The sequence below is a fragment of the Xylona heveae genome (genome assembly GCF_001619985.1).
Source record: "Xylona heveae TC161 unplaced genomic scaffold L228scaffold_2, whole genome shotgun sequence".
In the NCBI taxonomy this organism is placed as follows: domain Eukaryota; kingdom Fungi; phylum Ascomycota; class Xylonomycetes; order Xylonales; family Xylonaceae; genus Xylona; species Xylona heveae.
In genome coordinates this window covers 289,150-310,718 of record NW_017264194.1, presented here as the reverse complement: position 1 = coordinate 310,718, position 21,569 = coordinate 289,150, and the positions used below count along the sequence as shown (strand labels likewise).

The following is a 21,569-nucleotide window of genomic DNA, read 5'->3' as shown; positions in this document are numbered from 1 at the left end:
CGTGAAGAGCGCCAGGCTGCAGATATAAGTTTGACAAATAAATATATTCAAACTTGAAAATACGTAGCGTCTAGGAGGAATGATTGAGTCAGCGAACTTCCCTTGTAGAAGTACAACCGGGAAAAAATAAAAAAAAAATAAAAGAAAAGAAACACAGCCGGGATCGCTGTACTAATTGAAACCCCCGGAAAATAATAATAATAAAAAGAGCCCCTGGCCGAAATGTGCAAAATCAGTTCGTAGGATTAAAGATTCTGCTGAGACTGCGGCCAACTGTTTCTTCCTTTTTCCAATATATGGTCAAGTCTTTTCACTGCATTCGAACCCCTTGAAGATTATATGTCCATTATTGGAAATACGATTTTATCTGATGATAAATAATCTTTTTTTTGATCCCATGCCTAATTCCGCGCCAGATGACCAAATGTGCGCCAATGTTGACACAAAAACATAGAAAAATGTCGAGAGATGAATCCAGGGCCAAACGACAAAGACATAATATTTACGTTTCAATTAGGTATGTAAAGACGGGGAACATTCGTAATGAACGGCAGTCCTGTGACACAGAATATTTAGGTCTGATTTGGGATACCTTCAGTCCATGAGTAGTCAATGTATGCCGTAGGTTGCTCCTTCACCCGTAACAACTTCAGGGAGAATGCAGAGGTAGATCAAATAAAAATACACTCCTGCGTGGGATTTGAGAATTAAAGAAAGCCCAGATCGCTCATGCGAGCTTGGGGTCTCAGGAAGAAGAGAGCAATGTCTTTTACGCACTCCTCTTTGGCGACTTTCCTTTGCCTTGCGGGCCTCGAGAGTGACCTCGTGGAGAGCTAGGACGGGAGGTAGATCTAGCCTCTTCCGTCTGGAGTGCAGTAGGCAGTGGTAGTGTATTGGGATCTTGTTCCCCAGCAATAATAGACGGCCGCCGGTCAATTGTCGTACTCTCATATTTCGCGATTTTGATTGGTGGAGGGCGTGATCTGTCTTTCCCTTTGAAGAGATTTGCTGCGATGACGCTGAGTATCGCTCCAACCAGTAGCTAAAAGAGTATGCTATTAGCTAAAATGGATTTAGAAAGGGTGTACATAGGGCGCGAACCTTAGTCGTGACCGGAAAATCGAAGAACAAGACGCTTGCAACGATTGTCAATATAACACTGATACTTGTAGCGGTAGTCTTTGCCAGGTTGTCCGCATAGAATACACATATGGCGACAAGGACGCCTCCCAGGGCTTGTAAGCCAATCGTTGTCCAGACAACCCAATTGTATCCTTGAAAGACCCCGACTTTGGCAACTTCTTCACCATCAATGAAGATTACGCCAATAAAGAGCGCAGGGAACAGAGAATAGAAAGATAGCTGGATATTCCGAACCCAGAGCGAGGAAGGACTTTTTGAATCTTTGAATATTCTCTCAAGGATAACGCCGGCGAGGCCAGACAAACAGCAGGAGCCGAGTGCGGCCAACAATCCAAGAGACGCGTAAACTGGAGGATGTTCCAATCCCTCATCTTCTTGTATGCCCTCGTATGTAGCAGATCGTTTTGTGAAATCCACGGTGTCCCTGGCAAGTGATTTTGTAATCGAGCGTCGAGCATGAACCTCTTTGGCAAACGAAAAACCGGTAGGATCAGCACTTGGAATGTAAGTCACTGCAACACCAAGCATAAGAAGACCAAGCATCGCCCAGTTCCGCAACGACAATGGTTTACGAAATGCAAGGATGCCAAATATTGCCGTAAAAGCGAGCTTGAGCTGATATGTTATTTGGGCTGTGGGCGCGTCAAGATGGGATAGCGCGATATACTGTAATGAGTTCTGCAAAGTAAAAATGATAGCAGGAATTGCCAACTTCCAACTATCGCCGGTAAACACAGCACCCGAAAGCACCTTGAAAAGTGATAAAACTGAGGAGGTCGGAGGCAAGTTGCGAGATACGTCGTACAGGGCAATGGTGAGGCATAATGCGAATTTGATCATCTCAGTTAAGAATACGGCTGTTGAAGAAAAGTAACGTTGACCTCCTACGGGAGGCATTGTTCGAGAGTATCGAACAAACTATTATTTTCTGATCAGCCTTGATGAAGCTCCGGTTCGAGGGCGTCCTACCATTATAACGGCGGCATTTTGTACGGCCAACTATCATGGTTCAGCTTTTAATTTCATGATGGGTACGTAAGATGATCTCACAGCAAAGAGGGCAAGGTCCTTGACCTTGATGCCCATCCACGATGGTTGTCGATGTGCAACTTCAACCATGATGTTCAACTACCTGTTGAAAGGAACATCGAAGACAGCACAGAACAGACAACGCTCCGACGGAAAGAGCTTGAAGAGATAAAATAGGGCGGTTTATTCTATACGGACAGATGTCTTGAAGCAAGGGAGATCATGGGGTGGACTTGAGCGTGTGACGTCCATTGGAGTATGGGGGTAGGGGAGCTTACCCCAGAGAGTCGGATACGGGCCGACGAAAGTCCGACCCCAGAATTCGACTAGGACCTTGATGTGGGCAGGACGCTATCCAACTGCCTCCTGTACGGAAAATCGTACCTCCGTACAATAGAACATCTTAAAAGTGCTGACTTACAACCTATCTCCCCCAGCTTTTGCATACATCTCATTGTCAAAGAACTTTCTTGGACGATCGATAGCTTATGAAAGTGTGTTATTTTGAAATAATTGGTTTTGTTGCTTCGAGCTAGGGTAAAGCTACTTGCTTCGCAGGAGGACTGGGATATATACACGCCGGGTTTTCTTGAACTGGGGCTTCCACCTCTCTCAGGCTATCGTACCCGAATAGGCGGTGAGATGCCAGCTAACACTACGGAGTACATTAGTCTTACGCGAGCCACAGCTCTTGCTCTAAGCCTGCAAGCTAATTTCCTGAGCAGGGCCAAGCACGTGACTGGAGTCATCATCGTCGAAGTCACTGCATCACAATATCTTCACACGGCTTCAAAGTATTACCCTTCGTCGTGCTCCGCGGGGTCGGTCCCCACAAATTATAATGAAACTGATGGCTGGAAAACTCAACTCAGATTATAAATAAAACGATCGGCTGGCTTTCATTAGCTTCACTCGCGACTATGCCCCCCAAGAGGCATCTAGACACTAGAGAAGGCTCACATGAGTCGTCGCCAAAGAGCTTGAAGAAGAGTTTTACCGCGTGCGTAAGCCGAATACATTTGCAATATCATTTCTGACAATTTATGAAGATGTCAAAGATGCCATGCTCATAAAATTAAATGCTCGGGCGATCAACCATGTGCCAAGTGCCAGCAGACTGGGTTCGCTGACCAATGCCGTTACGCAAACCGAGACCGTAAATTAAAAGTTAATGAGAGGTTAATCATCTCATAATTTAGCAAATTACTGCCAGTTGATCATATTGCTAACGTTTGCATGCCTGCATCAAAGTTACATTGATCAACTTGTTTCAGAGAACCAGCGACTGGAAGAGCAATTAAACCTGGCTAGGAATGCACAAGATGAGGTTGGAGGCGGACAGCCGCGACCTGCTTCAAATGTCGATGACAGCGACACGAGCACCAGAAATCCGCTCATTGGGGAAAGAGCTTGGTTCCATCCATATGATCCCTCAGCTCCTCCCATATACATTGGAGAAGCCGCATGTACTGCATTTGCAACCCGGTTCCGCCAATTCCTTACTGGCGATAAAAACGCCACTAACCACCTCACTCGAACTCAATACCTCACAGAATCTGCATTAGCAGCAGCGAACAGTAGGCCGGTGACATGGCCTTCCCTTCCGCAAGCCCGACTGCTAGTCAAAATAGCCTTTAATCATGTTGGCCGAGTCTACCATTTACTGCCGAGAAAAGCGAACCTGGAGAAGCTTGAAGAAATCTACAGAACAGCCAACTTCGACTGTCCTTTGAGCACCTGCAAGTTTTTTGCGTTATTCGCATTTGGAGAAGTTTACTCGATCAGGTCCATCCCGTCGTCAAGTCCCATGGTGCCCGGCACGCCCTACTTTGCCAAAGCAATGACATTGATCCAGTTCGTACCCGAGCGAGCCAATCTAAGTTACCTCGAAAATTTAATTCTACTGGTAAGTAGATAATTATATTCCAACTACCGTCGTTCATTAATTAATGCGAAAAGTCTCTGTTTTCATATTTTTTAAACCGACGTCATTCAGCCTATTCCTTAATCGGCATGGCCATGAGACTTGGGCTTACTATAGGTCTCAACCACAACGTTCCAGAGTCACAGCTCATCGACCCAGTGGAGCGTCAACATCGTGTCCGGCTCTGGTGGACGATTTACATGTTCGACCGAATGTGGGGATCTAAGATGGGACTCCCCATGCAGGTTTTGGATGAGGATATTCACGTCGATATGCCTTCAACTGTATATCCCCAAACGGAGCATGACGCACAATTTCTAGACACTAAATATTCGATTGCCGGCATCAATCTAGCTCAAATTGCAGGCGAAATTGTTGCCAAGATATACAGTCGAAAGACATATCACGAAACTTTTCTTCAAAGGGTGCAAAAGCTTTTGAAATCGCTGAAGAATTGGGTCGAGACGCTTCCCGAACATGTCAAACTCAAATCGCAAGATGACGGTCCCAATCAAAAACACATAGTCTCCTTGCATCTCTCGTTCAATCAGGTGGGTGTAGCTAAATGAGCCCAAGGCTCAAACCAGAGCTAATCAATAATGGCAGTGTGTGATCCTTGCAACTCGGCCAACCCTACTTCATGCATTGATACTGCAGACCAAGACTGCGGCGTCGAATGAACGACCGGCTGAGTCTATCTCACAAGCTGTCTTAACACTTGCTGAGGCCTGCATTCATGCTGCGAGACATACTCATTCGCTCATTGTTGAAGAATGGGTCAATGGCTCTCTTTCCATGTTCGGCTACTTTTACGCGCATTATCTCTTCTCATCCGCGCTTGTTCTAGCAATGTCCAGTCTCCTGGCTGCTAAGAATAAGCATGATATCGGAGGGTTCGAGACTTCAATTGAGATTCTCCGCTCCATGAGCGACAACGGGAATCTATCTGCCAAAGAATTTTACGTCAATTTGGAGCAGGTAAAACTTTGCCTGGACAGCCAGAGTATACAAGATGCAAACAACGGGTCGCAGCAAAGACGCCAGAATAACGAAGCTAATATGTTGATGCCCGATCGTCCTGCTATGCCGCCTATGGTGGTCCCCGCAAGTATGCAAAATCAAAGCATGCTTCCAGCACCTTCAGGGAGCCAAGGACTTTCTTTATCATCAAACACGTTTGCCGGATTTACTACTGAAATGGCGTTTCTTGAGCCGACTATGCAAGATTTTCTGGCCCAGTCGGACATGGATCTTGGCCTGCTAAACCCGGTCGATATGTCAACAAGCGATCCAGGCACCTTGTGGACTTGGCCAACGCCTTCTCTACCGACTGAATAAATAATATCTAATTTTGGCTCTCTATATGCTCATGCTTCGGGTATAATGATTACTTTGGATGAAAATGCACCAAATAAACGCCGGGAAATGGAACAAAATGAACGCGATGTGGACGCCCATTAGAAGCGAACCGTAAACATACCCAGACGCTCATCAGCATTATTGTATAACCCAAATTGGGTGCGTCCGAAAACGCAGATCATCATCGCATCTTATTTCTCGAGCTTGAGGCCAAGAACATTCTCCGTCCACCGCTCAATGTCAAGACCGCGTCTCGCGAGAGCCCAGACCTGAATTCCGCCTGCTAGCACAAGTATTACCGCTGTACGGTACGTATACATGATTAGCATCAGATATCCAATTTAGGAATTAGAAAGACATACTGATGGTAAAGGTCAGTCCAACGCCAACAGCTTTGATCAAAGGTACAACCGCAGCACTAGCGCCTGCTCCAAAAATATATTGCACAATGTATTTACTGGTAATAACCTCGGATCTCTTCCGTGGAATCACCTCTATATGAATCATTGTCAGCATTCTCAAGAAAGGCAAAGACTAGCCAAGATTGACCAAGAGTTGAAAGGCATGTGTTGCAGGGCGTTCGTACCAGCTGTATAAGTATTCAATCCGTTGAATGACCCCATCAATCCGGCTCCACCAAAGAATGCGCAAATTATTGGCAGAGCAATACCACCAACCTCTTTTTGCAAGGTCCACCCATATATCAAGGATGCTGCCGGGAGTACGAAAAATAAAGTCAGCAGGCCACTGTTGAGCCTGTCCTGCGGCAGGCGGACGCCGTTTCTCTTCTTGATATATCGCTTGACCGTTCGGTCTGAAAACCGCCCACCCAGAATGCTTCCAACAAGAAAGCCGGCACCGGGGGCGAGATAGAAGAGTCCGCTAACAAGAGGAGAAGTAAGATGAAAGCGGGGATTGATGATTGATCGAACCGAGGTCAACAATGCATATTGGTAGAATGCGAGGAAGCCACAAGTAAGGTCCTGTCATACAAAGCCACTCATTAGTGAATTTTGTCTAACCAGGGTTAGGAACAGGGTGGAAAACAGGCACAACCTACAGCGAGAAAGACGTGAGGATAAACCATCTGCTTGAACACCGGCGCCGGGTTGAACCTTGCGAGCTGCTTAAGGACGGTCCTCTTTTCCTGCGCATTTGGATCATCTTTGGATTTTCCAGCCGATTGAATGTGCGGGACAAGAAGAAGCGATAAGACAAGGCCTAATGCTGCCATGCCAGTCTGAACCCAGTATATTATTCGCCAGCTGGCGAAGGTCACAATGATTCCTCCAATGCAAGGGCCTATTCTCCTCCGTCAGCCGTATGTCTCGCAACAAAAAAAAATAGACCAATGGGCCGATTTTGATATTCAAATTCTCGAGCTTCCATACCTATAGCTGGGCCGCTTACAGAACCGGCCATAAAAAATCCAACTGCAGTCCCGCGTTCCGTCTATTCAATATTAGCCAAATGTTTGTTCGGAAATTGCTCCGCTCCAATCGGAGCACAAGGTAACGACCCCTCTCAAATTTTGTATAACAGCTTCTGCATGGGCCGGGAAAATTACTTACTGGTTCAAATATATCTGCCAAAATTGTCTGGCCTGCCACCATAAAATAGGTTCCCGTCAAGCCAACAACGACTCTCAAAGCCGTAAATGTTCTCATATTCGGTGCCACAGCCGTTCCCACCGTACACACACAGAACATAAAAATTGCTGCATTGTACGAATGTCTCCGGCCTATCATGTCACTGATAGGATTCCAGATCAAGGACGATATTCCCATAGCTAACAAAACGCCGGCGTTTGTGATATTGATAATTTCTGGTGTTGTGCCGTATTCGGAGGCAATCTCAGGCGTGGCGGCCAGCAACGACGTGCTGGAGAATGTGATTGCAAGCGTCATCCAGCTTACGATAAATAGAATGACGTTTTTGCGCCACCTGGGAAGAGTGGAGCGACGAGACTCCTCTTCTGGGTCCGAAGTGCTTGATTCGTCATCTTCGGCTTTCTCGAGATCATATTCGTTCTCATCTCTTCTATTTTCGCCATCCTTGTCGGTAAATCCTACCGGAATCTGAGACGCGCTCCTGGCGCCGCAGCTGTCGGCGTCTCTCGTAACATCTTTTTCTCCTCCCAAATTGACATTCCCAGTCGTCGTTTCAGTATCATAAAGTGACTTTCCCGTACGCGGAGGTGCAGCACATTGTTTTGGTACAGTTGGTTGCTTCAATTCGGCGCCCGCGCTCGATTCCATCTTTGGCAATTGGAATTCTTCCAGTCGGAAACAAAAAAAAAAGCAATTATTATTTCCCTTCCTTCTTTCCTTTCTGTCCCTTTTTGCACTCTTTTCCCTCCTTTCAATTGGACTCGTTTGCGTAATTTGAACTTATATCGTAAATGCGTCCCGAGCACCAACCATTTGGCGCTCTGCAATTATTGCTTGCGCCTGCTTTTGTCGTATGTGCAGTGATTTGGCCATTCAACCCAATTATAATCGCTGGTTCTCCTGCAGTTCGTCGAATACTCTTTTATGTACTGCGCTGTCGACAGTTCTAGACAACCAGGTATCCAATATAAATGAAGTCACTATCTCGTAGAAAAACGAGAAAACGTAAAAAAAATTTCAAAATGCTGCCGTATCTACAGCTGTCAAATTGCAATGCAGACCAAGCTGAAAAATGCCAAATCGACGGCGCATTGAATGTTAATATATCTACAGAGAGGTACGAAGTACGGTTATATCTTTTCCGTCTCCTCCTCCATCCTCCCCGTGCCCCACTCGGCGCCCGTCAATTATGCGCAATCCTAGGACAAAGCTCGCAACTGACCTTTCGGCCGTTGTGATTCATTCGGCGTTCCTGACCATGTCGCCGAACGGCCCTGACGCGGGAACCCCTGGTCGTATGGCGCTTTTAGCGTGGTTGATTTGGCGCTGTAACCTGCTGTCAGTTTGGCGATAAGAGAGGCACCTGCAGGTACTCCTTATGCGACCAAGGGAACGGTGAAAGTGACTTTACAAAGACACGATGTCTAGCGCGAAGATGAAAGTATCTCTCTATGAACAGCGGAGTAAGGAGTACTTTGTTCGTTTTGGCGGACGACGTCGGTCAAGGTTGGCGTGTTGGCGTCTCAGCAGTCCTGTCACCCGCGGGAGCTCGGCGTAACTTGAACTTTTTCTTTTGGCTTTGGGCTTCGGCAAAAATCTTGGAGCGAGCGAAGGAGCAGCCTCGGAGGGACTTGAGCGTTTGTATGGATTATGCGGTCTACAGACTCGGCGATGTGATCGCCCCTCCGAGGGTTTGGCGCTACTGTACAAAGGTACAGGTGTACGAAGTAGGGTACGTTGCTGCCCAATATTGCCGTAGATGACTGCCGCCGTCCCGTAATATTGAAATAGTCGAAATGGTAGAGACATCCATTAAACCCTCCTTATAATATTTATTTATTTTTAATTTTTTCATTTTTTTTTTTTTCGCGTTCCATGGTAATATTTTAAATGTGATTGATTTTTAAATCGGACATGAAGTTGAATGGTAATGATACTTTCAAGAAAGGCACGCGACCAAGGACCGACTTGACCGCCTGCGTTGGGTGAAAGGTCGCTTTATCCCAACTAAAATAGGACGCTACAGATCAGATGGCAAAAGGCAAGAAAATAAAAATAAAAAGAGAACCAAGAAAAAGATAAGAAACAAAAGAAAAGGGGAGAAAAGAAGAATTACAAACTCACTTAGAGTGTCCGAGTTGCAACTTGCCTTATCTGTAGGTCAAACACAAGCTCGGAGACCCGGACTGCGACGCCGAGGAAGGGATCGACGCCGGCAGCCCTGGGTTGCGTGCTGTGCTACCGTGCGCGTTTTCTCTGCAAGTCCACAATAGGAAGTGAGTCATTTTGTTGGAAATCAGAGGTCGGCAAAAGTATAGCTAGAAGAAAATGGAAAATGTAAAATTGAAAATGAAAAATGGAATATCAATGGGAATAGGACAACTATTGGTAGACGAGTACCGGTTTGTATGTGTTAGATAACGCATCGAATTTGCCTTGAGACGATCACTACATGATATTAATCGAGCACGAAGAGGATCCCGGGGGGGAGGAGAGGGGATAAAGATATTTTCATATTACGATTATTGTTCTATTAATGGTGTATAGAAAGTCTATGGTTGTATAGTTTATGCCACGCTAATATGAAATCGCTCCAAGGACAAAAGAAAGGTAGACTGTGTATGAAGAGATGTGGTATCACCAAGCCAAATAAATGCAAGAACGGTATCGCTAGGATGCTAATGTGTATATGCCACCAGGGCCGTCAAGGGAAGATGTCTAATGAAGGGAGGTGAAAAGCAAAGAATGGAACTCGAAGAGACAAAGGAGATACGAGAGTGTATTTGTAGTAAAGGTTAGGAAATTTCTGGCGGGAGGTTTAAGGAATGTTGGTGTGTTTTTTGTCATTTCAGAGCTGCTTGATTCACAAGCCCTTGTTTGTCTGCTTTCTCGGCCCCCTCAGTTACACAGCCGCTACGGGCGGTCCGTGTTTGCTGCTGGAAGTCATCTTCAGGAAACAGATGATGGTCTGGAAAGGGAGATGATGTAGCGAATGGATTTGACAGAGCCGGATCGGCGAGACCCAACTGCTTCTGCTCCTCTTCCTGTTGCGGCGGGAGAGAGTGCACGCTTTCCCGTGAAGATAGGAGCAGATTTGACATGTCAAAATGAATGGTTGGAGAAACTTTGGGAGTGGGAAGAAATTTCTCCTTGGAGTTGCGTTTCAGTGCCTCAGAGGACAGCGCAGGCGGACGACGCTCCCGACTGCGAGGCTCATGGCGGGTTTGCCTTGGAGGCGAAGGGAAGCTTGTCGCGTCTGAGATGATAGATACGCGGTCTTCTGGGACCGGGGAGATTGTAGGTTTCCGGCTACGAGCCGCTGAGCGTTGTCGTTGCTCGGCGTGTTCCTGATGCATGCGAGTTCTCTTGCGCCTCATAGCTTCGAGCAGAGCTTCCTCTTCGTGTGTGACGGCCATAAGGCGATCCTGTCTCGCTTGTAAAAGATACTCGACCTCCGAAAGCCTTGCAGTAGAAGTTGTAGAGGTGGAGCGAAGTGATTCTCGTAAGCTTGGAGCTTGCGATGACTTCGTGTTGATAGTGCTTGGAATGGAGAACTTGGAAGAAGCATTGCTATACATGCGTGTAAGGTGCTGCGAGTTGCGCGGAGTAGTATTATTGGGCTCTGACGCAAATGCTTCACTGTTGCCAATAGTAACGGATGATCGTCCACTAGAGCTTGCATATGATCTGGGCCCCTGGCGAGGGCGGAGTTCATCTAAAGTTGGCCCTCCTCTACTTTCAGCGGCCATTTGGTCAGAAAGACGGTGTATATCATCTTCGTAACTGCCCCTTGTACTGGTGTCAAAATCGAGCGAAGGCGGTGTGGAGCCATCTTCGTCCTCATCCTCATCCTCAGAAGACGAGAAAGATAGTACACTTTGCTTGTTGAGATCCGAATTCATCATCCTGCTGCCGCTCTTGCTCGAGTTTTGCGTCCGGCGGCTGGAAAAGGAGCGGACACTTTGCACATCACTGGAACATGGAACGAGTGACGCAGTTGCAGCCCTATGATCCAAGGCACTTGTCATTGGCCGAGTGGAGCTGGAATGGCCAGAATCTCGGTAAAAGCAGCCTTTGCTACCGATGCTTGACTTTCCAGAGCCTCGATTAGAGAAGAATTCAGCGGTACGGGCACTTAACGGAGGTTCAGGAAAGCTTTGTGTTATATCATTCCGCTGAGCAAGGGTGTCACTTTGCTCATCTTCCTCAAAGCCTTCGCCCGCCTCTTTGCCATCGAACCAATTTTTCGAATTGCTCCGCCCAGAATCGACCGTCTTGCCCGTAGCTCTCCCAATCAGGTTTGGCATCGAAGCCTTGGTCCGTGGATGTCGCTGACTATTTGAAGTCCTTCCATCCTCGCCCGGTCGTACGTGTTTGGCTCCTAGACTTGACACGGACATTGGAGGACCATTACCCTCGAATTGCGATGGCGTGACCGTCCGTTGAAAACTGGAACGAGGAAACAATCGAGAAAGATCTAATCTGGAAGGTCGAGATTTTGTTTCTCCCGCACCGAGCTCTCTGTTCCTCTCAAAATTCAAGTCTGAGACGCATGAGCGATTTGGCAGAGCCATCCCCAAATGGGCTTGGCGTTCTGACATGGACTGCTCTACAAAGGCCGCATTGGTTTCCGAGGACGCAGATGACTTTCGTTGGAAGATATTTGAAGCTGCCGAGGGATCAAGCAACATCTTCTTGGCGTTGGGATCTGTTCCGTGCGCAAAAATCTCGGGCCCAACTTCGGCAGAGCTGGAATAAGCAGCATTGTCGGACGGATAGATTTGCGGCGAGAACGGACGCCGTGTCTGGGATATCCCTGACGGCCGCGGACTATGCTCCCGTGTATCAAACGCAATTTTTATTTCACCATTATTTCCGTCTCCCTCGCCATCTACGCTTTCCTCTGGAATGGGTACATTGGATTTGTGGGGCTTGAGAGAAATCGGCTGCGGAGTATTGGACCCAGGTCCTCGATACCCAGGTATTTCCGAGGTCCCGAGCAGTCTCTGGGCCTTTGTTGACGAGTCGTAGACTTGAGTGGTACCAGATTGGTAATTCTGCAGTGTGGGCGCAGACGGCGGGGGTTCTGCACGTCGTCCTGATCGAGGAAAGACGAACTTTGAGGCGCGACCCATCGTGTCTATCGAGGTTTTCCCTGAGGGATTCCGTTCTTGCACTCTGATCCAATTGACTGGAAAGAGAGTCGCCCGATCTGAGATGTAGCGAAATGTTGCTCAGTCGTGCAGTGACGCTCGACAGCAGGGCAGATTAAGCCCACACTACATCCACTGCCTGTAAATCACTCAGCAGCATCCCTCTGGTACACCAATATTTTGCGAAAATCGAAGTCGAATGCTTTGTTCATCGATTGTAATAAGTTTTTGGGATAATTGCGTTGAATGTTCAGGAACAGGAGATCGAGAGCGATGGGGAGAAGATCGGAAGTCTAATGAGCATCAATCAAAATTCAACTATTGGAGAGATGCAGAGCTTCCAAAGAGATGAGGAACCTGGCATTTGGCAAAAGAGAGCTCCTGTAGGACTAAAAGTGGCACGGTTCCGAAGCTGGTAGTGGGTTGTCAGCTTAGGGTACCCGCTCCCTGGAAGAATTGGGCCCCACCGGACATTATTAGGCCGCGTCTAACTCTCCCGATCTGTTGAAAACATAGCACAGGGGTAGCTACTCTGGCCACTTCTGCCAACCAAAGCCAGCTTGGTGGCTCTGTAGTTCTGACTTTGACAGGACCGTCGGACATGGGAACAGAACGGCTCATTGTAAGTACCAATGGTAGGTGTTCGACTTGAAACATGGAACCGGGTTGGTTGATCAGCCAGCCTCACGGGCAATCCGAATGTTGTTGCGGAGGCCCAATGCAGGGTGCAGCCAGTGAGTAGAAATTGATGCAGTCATGATTATGCGATGGGCGTCGAACAATCATCTGAAGATTGTCGAACAGTCGTACTCCGGTAGTGTGATTGAACATGCCCATCGCTAGGCAGAAAGGAGCAAATTACGTCGTCTATGCGCTCTCACGGATGCGTAAGTCGTTCTGGCGGGTAAGCGAGATCCCACCGTAGTAATAATTTTTGCAGTGGCTTGAATAATAATAATCGGGGGAACCTGAACTCCTAGCCTGAGTCTGCCCCATCCATTCATTTGGGACAGGCGGGAAAAGGGGGAAAGGAATCAGACCAATAGCAAAAAGTGAGTACTTCGTATAGTTATAGTAAAAGGATCTAATTATTCCAATCTATGAACCTAACGAGGTGAGCAGAAAGCAAATTGCTCTAAGCACGAATAAGCATAAGTTCATGTTTCACCAACATCGGCGCAAGCATCTGCTTTGGGTGAAGGATCGTCAGGCATCTTTTTAATCGCAACTAACGACATCTGCACTCCACATGGCAGCAAATCCCCCATACCAGTAGCAAATTATGAAGGGTAAGCAAAGGTAATCCTCATCCACTTAGGCCGCCATCGGTCAATCTATTTTTAGATCCAAGGAGTACATCATAATACAGGCGATGTATTCAATGATGCACTGAGCCATGGCACTCTCCTCCACTCATATTAAGCGGCTCGGCTGCTTCACTGCATCTCAGCCTTTTCTCGGGTCGGTAAGTTGTTTGTCGAGTCTCGGAACTTCTTGTTCTCTTCCGCAATTGCAAACCGACTTCAGCTATATTGCATCTTCGTACGGCATTTACTCGAGGTTCTAGAGACGGGACTTGTCCGAATTCAGTGCTTGAACGACTCCTAAGGCTTTGTTGGCTACCTGTGGGTGATTCTTGAGATTGCCGTAGTGCGTCTCCTTCAGCGCTTATGTCGTCATTCTTGCCGATTTCTATCCCTACATCTGAAAAAGGTTCACAAGCATCATATGGTTGATCTGTGTCTGGTGATTCACGGTCTTCCAAGGGCTGCATACCTCCCATGGAAACCTCATCGAAAGAGGGATTTGAGGGCAAGGTGCACTGTAATTCCTTGGTCAGTCCAATATTCTTGCGGATCCAAGACAAGGTGGTCACACATGGTGTGCAATCTTCGTCGTTGGGTCAAAGTATAACTTATCCATTCGCAATCTGATCTCCTCGGTATCAACCACGACCCAATTGTTCCGCTGTCGCTGACGCGGTGTCCTGGAGGATGCCTGATCCCTTGCCACACTTGAAATGAAGCCTTCGGCCTCTAATTGAGCGATGATATTCTTAGCATCTTTGACCGTACAGTCTGACCATGTCAGTTCTGGATATGATTATTTAGGGTTCTTTAATACTAACGGAGCAGTTTCCCTAGTGCCTTTTCGCTTTGTGGGAAGCTCGTGAATTTGCCGTAGATCAGCGTGAGAGCTTTACGAAGCAAACTCATTGAATGAAGATCTCTGAGCTGGTCGGCCTCATGAGGCTCCAAAAGACATTCATAGCAAATATGCTCTTTTGGCAGAGCAGGGTCAGTCTCCCCGCGGTAGCCGTAGCAGTTGAGGTGTTGCCAAGTTTTGCAAAATTCACAGTATATCTGCAAAAAAAAAATTGCTTAGACGCTGTTCAATGTTCCAAGATTTTCAATGTTACCATCTCGTCAACTTCTTTGTTCCATCCGCATTGGCATTTAACTCTTTCATTTATATCGCTGTTTACCATGGATCGACCACTGTTTCCTGAGCTGCGCTCATAATGATCTCCGTCTTCGGCCGACTCTCTTTTTCTATTCAATTCCTCGATTTGCTTCTGAGAGAATACTGGACGAAGGGACAACCTGTACAAACGAGATTCCAAGTTGTCATCTTTGATAAGGGACTCCTGTTGCGTTGATATAAGATCCGAATCCTGCGTAATAGGCACCACGTCATTTGTCTGGGAGGGTCGTTAGCGGAATATGTAAGGCAGGAAAATGTTATTGATCTACTTCAAGTATTTTCCGCAACAATTTCCGATTGGACTCGGCGGAATATCTATCGGGTTCCTCACTTAGACTCTCGGTCGGGGACGTGTCCTCCCGTACCGCATTCTCTTCTGGTTCATTCGACAGACCTGCTCCGCTTTGAGGCCCTTGAAAGTTATCAGCTGAAGAGAGAGACGGTGATCTACTCCCATTTTTACTTCCCTCTAACTCGTCTTCACGCGAGTACTGCTTGTAGGAATGAAGAGAGCTTGGGATTGCTCCGGCCTTTTCTGGATCTTGATTATCTGCCGCAGTCCATTTTAAGCTGGAGACTCGGAGTCGGACCCTGGTAGGTAAAAGAAAAGCTAAGTTCATTTCCCTTTAATCATTTAAGGAGAAGAGCTCACGAGTGAAACCCCGTCTTCATCTGACCACAGCTTTCGGTTTGTTTCTTCCACTGTGCGTCGTCTGGAAAGAACACATTGTCGCTTGTACAGGCACGGAAACCTTTCGGCTCATAGTTTGACGGACAATGCTCTGCGTAAAAGAGATGGGCTGTTATGAAGACAGATTCTTATTATTGGATTCAGGTCAGCTGAGCTCAACCAGCTATTTTTTAGGGATTGACTTTACCTGGAAGCTGAGGAAGAAAAGTGCTTAGAGCCACCAACCGCATGTTCAGCATCTGCAAACCATACTTGGCTTCCTTGATGGTGACCTTCTCCCCCACCGGACTCTCTACTTCTATGCTAGAGAGCCGAGACTTGTCAGGGGATCCATCAGTCCTATACTGAAAGGTGAAAGTGTACGTTTCGAGCACGTTTTCTGGGCGCTGAGCGTCGGCGTATATGGTCAGTTGCAGACCCTCCAGATAGCTGAGCTCAATAGCTTCAAAGATTCCGTACTCCTAAGAAGCCTATAAGCCTTTATCCATGGAGAATTGCGCGATCGACGGACAAGCCAATTGAGAAGCGTATCAGCAAGTGAACTTCTTCCTCTGACTAAGAGCTTTAGAGTTGAGCCTGGCCTGCGGGGCTTCTGTCCTAAAAGTTCGCCGTCCGTATCTCCAAACTCGCCTTGACCGGCTACAAACTCTTTGTACGAGCAATTCCTGTTAAGATTATCATAGTAACGTTCCTCGAAACATTCTTCTGGAAACAATTGTCTGTAGATGCGATTAGCTCGCCCTATTTACCTCATCTTTGAACCTACCGAAGGTATGAAAGACAACTAATCTATGAAAAGAGTTAGATTCATGTCGATGAGACGAAAGATATATAAGAAGAGCTTACTGCAGCGCGAAGACAAGTTTCAACGATTTCAAAACTCTGCAGCTGGTTGACTAATTGAGTTGTCGACAGAGTCTCTTTTGCTACTGCAGGAGCGAATTTATGCTTTAATTTGGCATTTTGAGAGACCTGCTTTGCATTCCCAAGCTTCGACCGGGACTTGAGAATCTGCGACTGTCCCATGACGAGTGTGTCCTGACCCGTGATATTTTAAAATGGATTATGGAAAATTGAAGAAAAGAGCGATTTTCGGTGTCTACATAGGCTGACGAGGACACTAAAATTGTAAAAGCTTATTGATATCACATAATGAATTCGGCATGACGGAGAAGAATTCAGCCTACGATTCTGGGAAAATGCGGTTCTGTTTGTGCCTCTGGTAAGGCCCCGAGGGGTTCAAACCTTCCAGAAGACAATGAGGGGTACAGTGCACTAACAGATCCGACTACAAATAACAACTTACGGATACCATCTTTTAATTTATATTGCTTACCGAATAGCATGAACATGCAGAATATTGATTATGCGGTGATGTCGACAACACGTCAGCTGGCAAAAAGCGAAGGAATACACCAGCTTAGTAGCATCCAGTCTAGGGCTCTATGGGATATGTATTCCAAATAAAATCTATGCTGAATAAATACGGGTTATTCTATATAAAAAAACGCAACAATATCCAATCACCCTTGGGAATAATGTCAAGTGTTATGATTACGATAAAGATGAGGCTGGGATGAAATGGAATACGCGTTGAGGGAACCCTGAAAATCCTGCCCCTCGGTTAAACTTAGGCATGTTGTAGATGGCTCGCATAGAGTTACTTGGTCATGCAGAACCCTACAAACTAAACACCAGCAATCTTCAGATATCATGGATAGCATCCGAAGACCAAAAATATCTGCCTGCACATCACGCTTCCCATATTTCACCGGCGTGATATTCTTTTTCTGCATATATGGTTCTATGTATTCTTGCAACAAAATGGTTTTCAATATTTCAGAATCTCTGTTCATTTGGCGGTGCTGTTGCTTGCATGTTCTATTGTGTGACTGCGCTCAAATGTCCACATGCGCGGAGATATGGGCTATTCACCCACGTTGGCCTTCGTTTCCTGTTCAACAATGGTTTTCTCCCTTAAAATTCTTGGTATTTGTTTTTGCAGCCCCGTCTGACTCCTTCCTTCAACAAAATCCGACCTCAGTGGCTTCGGATCAATGTCCGGACATTGATTTCTCCTTTCAGCTTGAGATATTGTTTTCTAGCTCTCATTCAGAGCTTACCTGCTGCGAACGAGATTCTTTCAGAGCCAGGTACTGGCAATTTCTCACCGACTAGTAGGTAGTGGGCCCTCGCTGCCGTGTATGCAACCCTCCGGGCGTTGAAAGAATCGGAGTTACTGCTATCTTCCACCTTGAGCGAAACCAATTCTCACATCTGCTAAGGCACCGCTTCCATACTTGAAGTCCTCAGAGAGGCTAAATTTGATCGAAAGCGTAGCTGAATACGCTACAGCAAAAATGTGAGTAAAGAATCTTCATTTGTTTCTTGTCTGTTGCTCCATGGCATACTCAGCGCTCAAGGCCAGAGGCGAAGGCCTGCACATCAAGGATGAGAGAAGAAATTGATAGAAAGCGAGGAAGGAGCAAATTATTATCTACTAACAATGAACCTAGGGCATCTTACAAAGAGCGAATGAAAGCACTACAGGATGAAGTTGGCCGATCAGGATCCCAATCACTCAAGGTTCAGTACACTCAGTAATTTCTGGAAGAAAAAGTCTAATCCTTTCTCTCAGATCAAGATTCCAACGCCAGAAGAATTGGCATCTCTGTCTGTCGAAAACTCCAGCTTTGCAATGAAGGGTCTCGAGACTTGTGAGTCAGAGGACGTCCATACAGACACTGACGCAACGAAAAAAGGTATGGACAGTTTTTTCTATCTCCTCAACTGGCAGGCCTCATTAAATGTCCCAATGGTCCCATGCTAAATATTTTGTTTGAAAGATGAAGTCCAGCGCAAGAGTCCCGACTCCTGTCGTGAGGGCTATTATTTTCCAAAATTCATTGAAGAAGGAGATCCAATGATGGACGAGCAGAGACTCACGACATTTTCTCGTCCAAGAATGCTGGTCATTGATGGCAAGTCCACTATGTCACTTGGAGGACCGTCACCCGCAACATCAGGTAACTGGTTCAATGAAGCCACAACGCCACTGAAAGACTCGTTTGAGTCTCAGAAAATCTGGTGGGGAACCATCCCCAATGAGAACATCTCGCCAGCACATCGTATTCGCGCGGCTGTTAGTGACGAGCAACCGAGGACAACATATAGAGCGAGGCAACTCTATGCGGATCTTAAAGGAGCAAGTCAAGTTTTTGATAGTTTGCCACTAATGCCTTCCAGTCGCAGTTTGAAGCACATGCAATTGGTAGCTGTTGCGGAATCGAGTGCTGATTCTATGAGAGGCCCAGACCAGTCTCCCGGAGACACTTTTCTTATCTCGCCGTCAATCCGGCTTAACACAATTGACGAAAATCCGATCTCATTGAAGGATGATGCTTCTGCAAGCTCAAAGAACCATATCGTTCCTCCTCAGCTCAACACTTTTTCGGGTCCGCAAAAAAAAGAAAGCGTCAAAGGACCTGACGCTTCCCCTGCCATGATGCTTGAGTCTCAAAAAGTTCATGCAAGTACGAATCCGGGCGCCCGTTTCCATTTGCAGGGTCAAGCCCATGAAGACCCCTTTTTTGATGATACCGATCCGGGCGGCGCAAAATACATCAGAAGCAAGACCCTGCTGACCACAAATGCGGTGGCGTCGGCCGAAAAGCGCTACAAAAAAGAAATGGCAAAATGCCAAAACCCCGGTGTTGCTGCCAACAATGTGGTTGATGTAAATCACTCCTCCGCCAAAGCCTCATCTCAGATTCAAGATGTCGCCCGAATGTATGGCTTTCAGAGCTCTATTCCGCCTCTTATCTTGGAAAAAAATCACAACAGTTTTCAATTTTCTAAGGCTAAGCACCCTTCTCAGCTTCAAGTCATTCAGTCCTCGCAGGGCAGAATGACGAGTTATGGAAAACAAGACCTGCATAAAATGCATGTTGAAATGTTGAAGCATCCACATATGACCATTGTTGACTTTCTAGAGCGCTTTGATAAGCATGAATCTCACCATGCTTTTGGCAGCCCCAAGGCAATCGGCCCAAACCAAAAGACTCCCCAAAAGAACGGCCACACGCTCAGGCGAGCCTCGCAGTCTATTGCCAGCAGCGACAGAGATCGAAGCCTTTCTGCTCATTGGTACTTACATCAGGATTATCATGCGCCACCGAATGGTTTGGCCCACGGAGCTCAGATGAGCCCGCCTGTCTGGACACAGAAGACTACCAAGAAAGATTTTAGGTGGCGCCTTGCCAAAGGTGGCCACTTTGTGGAGGGTATTCCAAGTGCATTTCAGGTTCTCAACGTCATCAACCCTCCGTATTACCAACTCCCCTTCGGAGTAAGTTGACCTTTTGGTGCTGCTTTCGGAGTTCCCAGTAAACTAACTCTTCTTTAAGTCGATCATATTTGGAATCAAGTGCAGCAATGAAGTGCTCGTTCGAGCATCAGTTCAGAACTTGGTATGGTGTTCCAGCCTCGACGGGAACAGGGACCTTCAGGAAGCATGGAGTTGCCGCCGCGTTGGGGCTAAGTTAATGATCATGTTCTACGTCGCTGGGAGCGGCAAGATTTGCGGCTTAGCGGAGATTTGGGGCCCATTCAGCCATACTGCCAAACCTCCAATGTTCAATGAAGGTGAAACCTTAGGGTAAGTATGCTTTGGCAAAATCTATGAAAAAAAAAAATATGACTAATCACCATCATCAGAGCTTTCCCACTTCAATGGATTTATTGCAAGGATGTGCCGTTAAGTGCATTTGGTACACTTTATGATTCTTCTACTGGCAAATATGTCATCAACTTTTCTGATGCCACTCCGTAAGCTTGACTCCCAAAACAAGCAGAAATAACTCTAACCGCAAGGTAGATTTCCAGAGGAAGTAGGAAGACAGGCAGTGCGGATCTACGTAGAAGGAGCTCATATTTCCAACATTCTTACCATTGAAAGACTGAATTGCTCCAACCCAGCGTCGCCCAAGTCTCTCCAGCCGCGTACTCCACGACGTCGAGCTAGCTCAGGTCTGACTCGTACTCCATCCACCAAATTTGACATTGGTTTGACTCCAAGTTCTCACCACACTGCCTCTGCAACTCCTGTTGCGCCCAGCCCCTTCAAGGCGCAGCCCTATCTCGAAGGATCCGGGCCCGAAAGTGCTAAATCTATTCAGAAAGATATTGCCAAGGGCAAACTGTCTGAGGCAAAGAAGAGCGATCAGCCGAGCGCGAAGAAGCAACCTAGGAAATTGTCTTTTGCCAAACCAGGCCGCAAGGCTGGCTCAACTAATGACAATTCCAGTACTTCCCAGCCCGAGGAGAAGACGGATTAGACGCCATTCAAACCGGCGTACTTGAGAACCTTGGAGCTGACGATCTCAATTTTAACCCAGCCAGCATTGCCTTGATCTTGGTGCCTCTTCTCCAGTCCGACTGACGCACTTGGCGCATCAAAATTTAAAGCTTTTGCTTGGTGGAATATGTGTTACATAACAGGCTATTGGACATTTCCAGCTCCGAACTGACCGTTGACTTTGTCTACATGCGCAGTCTTTCTGACCGCTCTTATTGTCAATATGTCACAGCTGCTGTAATATCAGGTACATAGACTCGCCAACACGTACTTATTATGCTATGTAGCAATTCACATTTCTATCAAGCTCACATTGCGGGATTTTTTGAGATTGTGAAAACTTTATGTATGCATATGAATCCTTTTTACCCAAGACGTAAGTATTGGCAGACCCGATTGGACTGCACGTGACTCTAAATGCAGCTTTGGGCAAAAGGAGATTTATTTTTGTAGACATACTGTATGCAGCCCTTCTCGTGCGTTAAATTTCACTGCGTGTGCGTGTCAGTATTCGCGTCTCCCTGCTGAGTCCTGACTTACATATCTAGCCTGTCCTTCTTCGAAAGTAGATGCCTTGGGCTGACCAGCTACCACACGTCTTCTTTCGCACATCCACAACTCCAAGAGAGCTCAAAAGACACTGGTGCAAGACCCTGGCTCGGCTGGTGGGACCGTGGGACCATTCCCACATCAACCGCCTTCAATCGGTTCAACTGCGTGTGTTTAACTGCTACAATATGAGACATGGGTTGATTTTGTCTGACGGAACGAATAGGATGATTGCCAGTGATTGCCAATGAAGCACTTCGATTCGACCGTC

At 46.8% G+C, this 21,569-nt stretch overlaps 8 protein-coding genes across 8 annotated transcripts; 4 read left to right on the top strand and 4 right to left on the bottom strand.

Annotated features, from left to right (window-relative positions):
• Window positions 1-324: 324 nt before the first annotated feature.
• On the bottom strand, window positions 325-2,391 carry L228DRAFT_258416 (udp-galactose transporter). Its single transcript, XM_018334081.1, has 4 exons — window positions 2,194-2,391; window positions 2,113-2,142; window positions 1,102-2,061; window positions 325-1,042 (listed from the first exon to the last, which is right to left on the bottom strand). Exons 1-4 carry the CDS (start codon window positions 2,260-2,262, stop codon window positions 770-772), a joined length of 1,332 nt encoding a protein of 443 aa, XP_018190470.1. The 5' UTR covers window positions 2,263-2,391; the 3' UTR covers window positions 325-769.
• Window positions 2,392-2,743: 352 nt separating this feature from the next.
• L228DRAFT_58295 (putative C6 transcription factor) lies at window positions 2,744-5,669 on the top strand. Its single transcript, XM_018336727.1, has 6 exons — window positions 2,744-2,834; window positions 2,898-3,172; window positions 3,222-3,350; window positions 3,424-4,078; window positions 4,132-4,647; window positions 4,703-5,669. Exons 2-6 carry the CDS (start codon window positions 3,093-3,095, stop codon window positions 5,432-5,434), a joined length of 2,112 nt encoding a protein of 703 aa, XP_018190469.1. The 5' UTR covers window positions 2,744-2,834; window positions 2,898-3,092; the 3' UTR covers window positions 5,435-5,669.
• On the bottom strand, window positions 5,647-7,713 carry L228DRAFT_265420 (synaptic vesicle transporter; the record flags this gene model as incomplete). Its single annotated transcript, XM_018334697.1, has 6 exons — window positions 5,647-5,756; window positions 5,818-5,949; window positions 6,042-6,438; window positions 6,516-6,757; window positions 6,847-6,907; window positions 7,027-7,713. 6 exons carry the CDS (start codon window positions 7,711-7,713, stop codon window positions 5,647-5,649), a joined length of 1,629 nt encoding a protein of 542 aa, XP_018190468.1.
• A 374-nt stretch (window positions 7,714-8,087) lies between these two features.
• On the top strand, window positions 8,088-9,651 carry L228DRAFT_236070 (hypothetical protein; the record flags this gene model as incomplete). The annotated part of the gene is made up of 6 exons (XM_018330788.1): window positions 8,088-8,182; window positions 8,269-8,403; window positions 8,525-8,797; window positions 9,226-9,341; window positions 9,443-9,471; window positions 9,613-9,651. The coding sequence occupies 6 exons, from the start codon at window positions 8,088-8,090 to the stop codon at window positions 9,649-9,651; spliced, it is 687 nt and encodes a 228-aa protein (XP_018190467.1).
• Window positions 9,604-12,612, bottom strand: L228DRAFT_243657 (hypothetical protein). Its single transcript, XM_018331739.1, has one exon. The coding sequence runs from the start codon at window positions 12,198-12,200 to the stop codon at window positions 9,909-9,911; it is 2,292 nt and encodes a 763-aa protein (XP_018190466.1). The 5' UTR covers window positions 12,201-12,612; the 3' UTR covers window positions 9,604-9,908.
• Window positions 12,365-16,419, bottom strand: L228DRAFT_265418 (hypothetical protein; the record flags this gene model as incomplete). Its single annotated transcript, XM_018334696.1, has 12 exons — window positions 12,365-12,511; window positions 13,765-14,040; window positions 14,097-14,296; window positions 14,347-14,581; window positions 14,704-14,919; window positions 14,972-15,114; window positions 15,166-15,293; window positions 15,355-15,502; window positions 15,581-15,854; window positions 15,905-16,112; window positions 16,160-16,182; window positions 16,240-16,419. 12 exons carry the CDS (start codon window positions 16,417-16,419, stop codon window positions 12,365-12,367), a joined length of 2,178 nt encoding a protein of 725 aa, XP_018190465.1.
• Window positions 16,420-17,099: 680 nt separating this feature from the next.
• On the top strand, window positions 17,100-17,590 carry L228DRAFT_243656 (hypothetical protein). The gene has a single exon (XM_018331738.1). The coding sequence runs from the start codon at window positions 17,296-17,298 to the stop codon at window positions 17,569-17,571; it is 276 nt and encodes a 91-aa protein (XP_018190464.1). The 5' UTR covers window positions 17,100-17,295; the 3' UTR covers window positions 17,572-17,590.
• Window positions 17,591-21,014, top strand: L228DRAFT_258412 (hypothetical protein). The gene is made up of 8 exons (XM_018334080.1): window positions 17,591-17,628; window positions 17,679-17,755; window positions 17,910-17,979; window positions 18,032-18,155; window positions 18,240-19,741; window positions 19,800-20,050; window positions 20,110-20,220; window positions 20,270-21,014. Coding segments are annotated over exons 2-8 (2,520 nt in total). The 5' UTR covers window positions 17,591-17,628; window positions 17,679-17,753; the 3' UTR covers window positions 20,730-21,014.
• The last annotated feature ends 555 nt before the right edge of the window (window positions 21,015-21,569 follow it).